Genomic DNA, 9,194 nt, shown 5'->3' on the forward strand with positions numbered 1-9,194 from the left:
GGTTCCTTCTTTGTCTGCCTGTGGCTACTAGATGGAAAAATCTGGTGTTTTTATCGCCGTTCGTCCCAGTTGAGTCTGGATTTCTGGAGCCAAATCCACTCCAACATATGGCTTAGTTTCTGAACTACCAATTTTGGCTCCCTTCTATTTGCAATATAATCATCATTAAGGTTTCTAGAGTCTGCTACTAGATCAATGGAAGATGTGCTTCTGCAGATTCAAGCTTAAAAGTCAGATTGGTTTGTCTTGTGTGTATGGTTGCTGCCGAGTGCTGAGTATTCTTCGTCACACAGGTTTTGCAGCTTCCTTTCCTCTGAACTATGGATTTGTGCATAATGAATAAAATGGAAATTTTCATGTTGTTTTCAACTGTGAAATCTCTTTTCCAGCTCAGTGTGTTGTGAACAGAAACAAACTTGGGTTTTGTTTGGCAATGATTGCAATTTATTGTTTTTATTTATAGAAAATATTAAACATGTGTAAATTTATTTTTGGTAAAAATGAAAGCAAAATACATATTTGGTATACATATGTAAAAACTTGTTTTAAAAACAAATGAAAGGGGCAGCTGGTGGGAGGAAGTGATTTTTGACAGTTGAAAATGGTGGTTGTCAATGATTTTTGGCTGTGCTAGAAGTGGTGGTCTCAGGCGGTTGCCAGTTGGGGAAAGTAATGGCCGGAAGTGGTTACTGATGGTTGGAGATGGTAACTAGCTGCTTGAGATGGTGGCCGATATAGCTAGCTTCTCGAGGTAGTGGCCCATGGTAGTTGGAGAAAGTCATCGGCTACAGTGACCGAATGTAGTTGTCAGTGGTGATGGTTAGAAGAGAAGGAATAAATGAAAACATTTTTTAACTGAAAACTTGGTTTCCTTCTTTCAAAACAGTTGTGCAATTAAATTTAGGATTTCCAAATACCCAACCCATCAAATCAGAAACATTTTTTTTTTTTCCAGCATTTCCATCCAAACACAGCATAAATTATTTGGACAATCTATCGAGTTGCTGACCCATGGACAGCAGACATGACCATAGTCGGAGAGCGACAAAAGTAGACTACAAAAGGCTGTACCCATTTTTGATCTAATTGGGAACAAGTTTGAACCAAACAGGGTCTAAGAGAATCCAAATCAAATGCACTCACTAATTGTCCACTAATCATCAGCTCAGTTACAATTCTAGATCCATAGAGCTGTAAGTCTAGATATATCAGACAGGTTTAATAAGAAAATAATGGTTCAGTTCCCGACACATCTTTCATAATGACAGATGTTCTGCACATTCAACAACCTTACAAATGCTCCATTTGTTGCATAGAATCTCTCCTTAATCGGATGATTTGTATGATAGAACCTCATTACCCACAACCGAACCATTCAAGAACAACTTTGTTGAATAAATTTGCAGCGTCACACACCCAACAAGGTAAAGACAGTATTATCACCTCAGATGGATTGTGGGACTCAAGTACAATTACGTGCCATATTGCAGACAAATCTTCAGGGACCATTAGACAGAACAAGGACTTTGCCATGTTGATATGTCAGTTATAAGATCCCGTAGCTGATCTATGAGATGCTTGAAATACTTGTTTTTGTTTGCAAGCTCCTGCAATATAAGAAACATAACCAAACCAAACTAAGCATTGTCTCAATCACAACCAAACATATCACAACATTTCCAATGAAAATCACTCTCGCAAAAAGGAAGTTTTTTCGTTTTTTGTTTTTTAAGCAAACCGCTTTAGGATGCTAAACAATTCGTGTACATGCAACATAAAAAGCAGATATGCACAAATAACAAAATTAAGTATCTTAATGGTATATGCAAGGGTGCATGTGTGCTCGTATACATATTATTTCATGGTTATAAAATACAGTCCAGATGGTAGCACTGCAACTACCAGAGGCACAAAGCAAAATCATTCAAATCATACCTCACCGCCACAATGAATACTGCCCCTCAAGAAGGGGTCTTCCCAACATCCCAAAACAGAAAAACAACAAAACACAAATCCTAAAAACTGTAGATTCACAATCTGAATATGTGGTGAATACCTCTTTTAACACAGAAGCTCGCTCTTCCAATTTCTCAATTTCAGATGCTGAACTGCTAGTTGTCGATCCAGTATCATATGCTTTTGCCTATCCAAATACAAAAAAACAGATGGTATTAGCTTTAGCAATGGGTTATGGAAAACAAAGTTCTTGAATTGTAGCCACAAACACCTCTAAGGGTAGCCTTTTTTTTCAAAGAAAGATTCTTCAAAGTAAATGCATAAAATTGAAGGCAGCAATATTTTTACTCAGCAGTTACATATATTGCCATAATCTTAAAATTTGAGCATAAATTTTGACGTATCACCAAGAAAAAATATTTCGATAAATTGAATTAATATGACAAAGATGTAAAGATGAATAGTTACAAGGGTTTTCACAAAATTAAAAACCAGCTTAGAACAGTGAAAGAGTCATAAGCCTGTTTGGCTTTATGGCTAAAAAAGCCAAAAAGCCCAAAATGTCACATGATCATACACATCAATCAATAACTTATTCCCTCACAATTATGTATTCAGCTGAAAAACCCATTCCAAACACAACTTTTTTCACCTCATAAAAAAGGGAAAAAACCACTTACAAAGCCAAAAAAACACTTAAAAAGCCAAGTTGCCAAACGGGCACAGAGACCAATACTCTACAGTTCCCACTATTCTCTCCCACTATCAATCCCAACTAATAAAAGACAGCCATTCTCCTGATCAACACATCCAACATCATTAAATGACATTTGTCAAGTGACAATTCTATGTACTTGTAGGGCTGCAAATGAACCGAGCTGTTCATGAACAAGCTTGGCTCGGCTCGTTTAGTAAACGAGCCAAACCGAGCTTGAGCTCGAATAAGCTCGGCTCGTTTATTTTTATTTAAATTATATAATAAACATATTATTTATATATTAAATAATATACAAATATATAGTAAAAATACATTATTTATATATTAAATAATATTAATAATATTTTTATTTAAATAATATAAATAATATTAAAAAAAATCTTATCGAGCCAAACCCAACCGAAATCGAGTTTCATTAATATTAATGAGCTGAGCCGAGCTCAAGCCTAGTTACTTATCGCACCAAGCTCGAACTCAATAAACGAGCTCGATAAGCAAATGAGTCGAGCTCGAGCTCGAGCTTAGCAAAGCGCGGCTCGGCTCGTTTGCCACCCTATGTACTTGTAGATAACAGCCTCTCACACTGGACTTAAGAAGTGTATGGAGATGCCCAGGTACTGGAATCAGTGGTGAATACAATGATGTATATAATCCAAAATATGATAGATAGGAGACAAAGAAGCTATTTGTTCAACAAGTGCAATTTGATATGGCTAATAGTAATCTGTCATTTAGCACACCACTGAAACTTTTTGGTAAGACAAATTAGGTTTTGGTCAATAAAGGAAAACAAGAAACAGGAAGCTTGTAACTATATGGCTGTCAATATTGAAAAAGAAAATTACAGAATTCAGTGAAGAAGGTTGTTCAAATGTTTCGATGGAGTAGCCAAACCTTGGTTAAGGTGAGGCAAATACTTGGTGAGACCAAGTAGGAGCAACCCTGAACATGGTATAAGGATGGTACGAGTTATCTACAGGGCAGATTTACTCTTGTTCACACACTATTGATGTGAGGATTAAGTTTTCTCCTCAAATTTGTTATGCACGTCTAAAACTTTCCATCCAATTTGCTAATACTCACACATCTGCTACACTAATCCTAATGCTAGGAGTATGAGACTATTATTACATATAATAGTGGGAATGAAATACTTAACTACACCAAAACTATGCTAATACTATTTTCTATACCAGTTTGTAACTCACCAGCTTGAATTCTTGTATTTTCCTTATTCATTTGTGCAGAAAGAATGTGAAAGTGGTTCTATGGTTAATTGGACGCAAGAAATTCAGAGAAGAGAATTTGTAAATCGCATTTACAAGTTAATTGCCAATCTTAACAGGAAAAGGTGGAAACTTTTAGGATTCACTAACCATCACTCTTGAATATAAAAAAAGTTGTTAATTTGCTTTCTTTGTTCCAAGAAGGATAGGATTCTATATTGGGTAGCGTCGCAACTTCCAACCATGATGCCGTTTGCCCTACTTAGGAACATATGAATTCAAGAATGTTTTATGAAAAAAAATCTCAATAAAGTCAAACTCAAGCTCTTGAAGAACAAAAGTTATTTCAACTGAAGAATAAATTATAATCTAAACAAAGATAGTCATTCTAGTTTCTAAAAGAACACAAAGAAATATCTTGTAAAACATAACGATAGCTACATTCTGGTTGTGAACGATAGCTACATTCTAGTTATAATTCTCACATTTATGAAAAGAGAATTTCTTTCTACTGTTAACAGAATAATTCATGAGCCATCCAACTTGCTAATGTAGATTTTATAAACTTCATGGCACACTTCCTAAACTCTCAAAAACCTTCTCCTCTAATGAACACAAAAGCTTTTTCAGAAGAAAAACCCTTGCACCTGCAAGATACACAAATACATGTGTAAAACCACGACCACATTTTCAAGCTATCCAATAAAATAAAATAAAGTAAGCCCAAACTCCTTACATCTTCAGAAATTTTCCAGAGAAAAACTCTCTATGAATGTCAAATTCCAACTTCGCAATTGACCACACACCCCATACCAAATATCTTCAAAATCCTAAGTAACATAAAATGCCCCATTCCACAATTTCTTTTTCTGTTATTTCTGGTACTAATTGACCAATTCATATTCAACGAAAGGGAAAGGGTTATTCAAGGTATTAACCATCAAACCTCAAAATTTAAGATTCCAAGGGTTAAATTGAAGGCTATGAATAGCAATCCAAGAATAGTAAATTGAAACAAAAAAGAAAAAGAAAGAAGATACGAAGATGATAGGACTAGGCATCGCACCTGGATTCCATAGGCATCACACCTAGGTTTTAATTGCATCACACAATCCATAAAGAAGCTTTAGAGCTCTCAAATTTTTATAAAATATCAACTCCATTGAATTAGAAGCATTACATGACCTTATATAGACTTTAGAGACTTCATGACTTTATATCAACTCAAATTTTTACATGACTTTATATAAACTACTAAAATATTTTTGACTTCTAAAACCAAATTAAAACTAAATAAAAAACATAAATAAAACCCAATTAAATAACTTGACCCACAAGACGACCCATGGGTGACCAGCAATAGTGAAAATTACCAAAATACCCTCGACTTAAAAATCCTACAAAACATAAAAATAATCAAAACATAAGACTCTAATAATACTACAAACATAATTATATAAGATCTATATCAATTTCTCTTTGAAATCATGTCAATGTCCAAATACCATCGCTGCTTTAAATTTAGCCTTTCTTGAGCTTCTTATACTCTTCATCATTCTCCCTTTTCAAAACTCGACCTCGAATTTTGAAATGTTGGAGTGTAAGGATCTACAAGTTTTGAAATTACATCCATGGCTTGAAATTAAAATGTTTAAGTTGATGCCACCTTTTCTTCGTTGGAGATTGCAAAAAAAATAATGAGAGATGGATCTTTTCAATCATGTCACTAAATTTTTTTGGAATAACAAAGTCAATTAGCATAGAAATCAATCTTCGAATTCATAAAACTTTCTTCAATATTCCCAACAACTTCGATTCTTTTCTTTTTAGCCTCTTTTCCTAGCACAAGGTCATCTTTTGATTCACCACTTCATTGACTATGATTGGAGCAAATTCACTAGGTGACTCTGTAGGCACTACATCGGAGACCTCGGATTGCAATATCATGACCTTTAAAGGCATAATAAGTTCTGGAACAGTAGCAAGATGCATTCACTCTTGACTCCTTACAACTTGTATGACATCTCACTCTTCTATTTGGACATCATCCTCTTCTCAAGTAACAATTAGATCTTCTTGGGGTGCTTTTGAATCATCAATAAAGTCTCATTACCCTTCAAAATCAGGTCATCTTTCACCTTAGAAAAATTCTGAACATGTTTATTGGCTTGCAACTTCAATTGTGTAGGGTTTTCATCCCTTGGAACAATATTTGGCTTTGGTGCATCTTGCTGTGGCTTTTCAGCATCTTCTTGTGGCACTTTAGCCCTTTGTTTAGGAGTTTTTTTTGGCTTCTCTTGTTGGACAATCTTTCCATTATGCACAGGCTTCAAAACTATAGATTTCTCCGTAAATTTTACAAAACACTCAAATTGTATAGCCATTTTAATAGCATCTTCGAGATCTTCCAAATATGCATGAGACATCTCTGTTTAAATTCCAAATCTCAATCCACTTTTGAAACGAGCAATAGTCATCCATTCACTTTCGACAACTCCAGACTTGATAAATAACTCCTTATATTTTCTTGCATAATCAATCACATACATATTACCTTGCTCAAGTGTATACCGTTGATCAAGAAAATCATATTAAAGATCCCTTAAACGAATTTTTTTCTCTAAGAAGCGCTTACCTCTTCCCAAGTCAATCCACTTGTATAGGATCTCCCACAATGTGAAAACATCATGGCGGAACCTTAAACTGATGCAAGACAAGTAGGGACTGAGCTGGATTTTGAAAATAGAGGTTATTTGATGGCCCAAACAGTGAGTAATTTAGGGTTTCAAGGGTTAAATTGAAAGCTAATAGGTAGGGGAAGGGATTAGGGTTGATTTGAGGGTGATTGGATGGAGTTTTGAGGTTGACCGTGTACTTTTTGAGGGCTGTAAATAGTAATCCGAAAATAGTAAATTGAAACAGAAAAGAAGAAGAAAGAAGCGAAGAAGATGATAGGTCTAGGCATCGCACCTAGATTCCATAGGCATCGCACCTAGATTCTATAGGCATCGCACCCAGGGTTTGATTGCATCACACGATCCATAAAGAAACTTCAAAGCTCTCAATTTTTTATAAAATATCAACTCTATTGAATTAAAAGCATTACATGACATTATATAGACTTTAGAGACTTCATAAACCAACTACAACCAATAAAGGAAACTACTAAAATATCTTTGACTTCTAAGACCAAAATAAAACTAAATAAGAAACATAAATAAAATTCAATTAAATAACTTGACCCGCAAGACAACCCCTACAGCCCATGAGAGTAATAATGAAAATTATCAAAATACCCTTGACCTAAAAATCCTACAAAGCATAAAAATAATCATAAGACTAATAATACTATAAACATAATCATATAAGATTCGTATCAATTTCTCTTTGAAATTATGCCAATGTCCAAATATCATTTGACTTCTTTAAATTTAGCCTTCGTTGAACTTCTTACTCTGCAACATAAGGTCACCTTTGTGATAACCATAGTGACATCTAAAAATTAGACCCAAACATCTCCCAGAGCATTGAGCTTCTATTCTAAAAGTTACCTTTCAAATTCTTCAACCGTGAAATTACACAACTATTTAAGATAATGTAACATTTGTACGAATTTTCATAGTTCAAGTGTGAGATTTTGAAATTGAGCAGCATAAAATGATATTTCAGCCATTTTTACCTTATGAGAGCTGGGGATGGCAGCGAGAATGGAACGAAGAGAGGTGACAGAGGATTTGTAGCGAAGGCGAGCCTCTTCAAGAGCACCACCACCTCCCATCTCAAAGTGGTGACCCAAATCAGAGGAACCATCACCATTGGAAGCGTGAGTGCTGCTATGATGATATCCATTGTTGATAGAACTTGCATTATTGTTATTAGCAGAGGAAGGAGTTGTAGACCACAAGGTAGGGTTACAGAGCTCGTCGTTCATGGAAGACAAGATCTGGAAAGCTGATTCAATGGTTTCTTCTAGATGCTTCTGGCCCTCCATTGCCAGCTCTTGTGTGGTCTTTGCGAACGAGATCACGCTCTTCTCTTCCATCGATTGAAGTCCAGAAAGCTCTAGCATTAGGGTTTCAAATTAAATTCCAAGAATGCAAATAGAATGATTAAGCAATGTTATTAGTTTTATACAAAAATCATAAAATATGATCAAATTAAATTCCCAGAATGTAAATAGAATTGCTAATGAAACAAGATATTTGACTTACAAAATAAAATAAAATAAAGTAAGACAATGACCAATTTTAAAAGAATCCATTATCAAGGTGAAAATATAATGTATCAAATTCTACCAAATAATCAATAAGAATCTTAGTAACCATCTATATCATATATACAAGTATTCTTAATAGGACCACTAGACTAATTATTTCTAGGAACATTACACTGTTCCACCCAATATATCTTATATCAAGTTGTGCTAGATACAGTTTTATTTATGTATTCAATTTTACCTCTCATCTGGTCCAATAAATATTCATAAAAATTTAAATTGAATTGCCTATATACCATATCACAACTGAATGGAAATCAAAATCAAATTACACAGACAATTTAATCAATTAAAAATATAATAAGTTAACTACAACGGATACAGAAAAATCCCAACCCCAAACCTAATTTTTCAATCCCTAATTTTTTAATTGAAAAACACCCAAAAAGAAAAAACCCCTAATTTTTCAATTGAAAAGCCCCAGAAAATAACAATAAAAACCCTAATTTTTTCAACTTCAAACTCAACCTGTCAATTTGTTTTTGGTTTTTGTTTTTTCAATTGAAACTTCAAACTTAAAAAATAAATAAATAAATAAATAAAAACCTGGTAACCAAAGGGAACGAGAGCTTAGAGATGGTCGTTCTCTTCGTTGTTCACTTCGCTTCCAAGCCGTCTTAGTCGTTCGTCTTCGTGTCGTCCTCCTCCGTCTTCTCTCTTTCTCTCTCTCTTCAAACCATTTCACTCGTCACTCATCATTCCACCATTTCACTCTAGAACGCAATAGTGCCAGGTACGGCGGGCCATTAACTGTTTCTATTCCCAAATTAAGAAGTTGTTTGGGATATTTATATTTTTTTTTATTTTTTATGAGAAGGTATATAAAAAAACAAAAATGTGTGAGTCGAGCGAATCCTCTAGAGTTAATTCTCTAGAATGATCTCCTAAAGTAGTTGATCAAACGGCTCAGAATAAAACTTATCAAAACGACGTCGTTTTGGTGAGTATTTTGAGAAAAAAAAAATCAGATTTTTTGAAGCTCTGTTTGCAGATCAACAATGGCTTCAATTCATCATCA

At 34.5% G+C, this 9,194-nt stretch overlaps 1 protein-coding gene across 1 annotated transcript; it reads right to left on the reverse strand.

Annotated features, from left to right (window-relative positions):
- Positions 1–1,051: 1,051 nt before the first annotated feature.
- On the reverse strand, positions 1,052–8,941 carry LOC114279909 (mediator of RNA polymerase II transcription subunit 30). Its single transcript, XM_082873408.1, has 4 exons — positions 8,723–8,941; positions 7,580–7,960; positions 2,057–2,143; positions 1,052–1,607 (listed from the first exon to the last, which is right to left on the reverse strand). Exons 2-4 carry the CDS (start codon positions 7,940–7,942, stop codon positions 1,509–1,511), a joined length of 549 nt encoding a protein of 182 aa, XP_082729534.1. The 5' UTR covers positions 7,943–7,960; positions 8,723–8,941; the 3' UTR covers positions 1,052–1,508.
- Positions 8,942–9,194: the final 253 nt, after the last annotated feature.

The sequence above is a fragment of the Camellia sinensis genome, chromosome 6 (genome assembly GCF_055761805.1).
Source record: "Camellia sinensis isolate YWXY chromosome 6, ASM5576180v1, whole genome shotgun sequence".
NCBI classification, from domain to species: Eukaryota; Viridiplantae; Streptophyta; class Magnoliopsida; order Ericales; family Theaceae; genus Camellia; species Camellia sinensis.

What these genes read in the sequence shown, in the direction of transcription:
- LOC114279909 (XM_082873408.1), bottom strand. Translation starts at nt 7,942, where the DNA reads ATGGAAGAGAAGAGCGTGATCTCGTTCGCAAAGACCACACAAGAGCTG. An exon ending in CCATCCCCAGCTCTCATAAG is followed by an intron (nt 2,144 to 7,579) that starts GTAAAAATGGCT and finishes GTATTTGGATAG; the next exon opens with GCAAAAGCATATGATACTGG. An exon ending in GAGCTTCTGTGTTAAAAGAG is followed by an intron (nt 1,608 to 2,056) that starts GTATTCACCACA and finishes CTTATATTGCAG; the next exon opens with GAGCTTGCAAACAAAAACAA.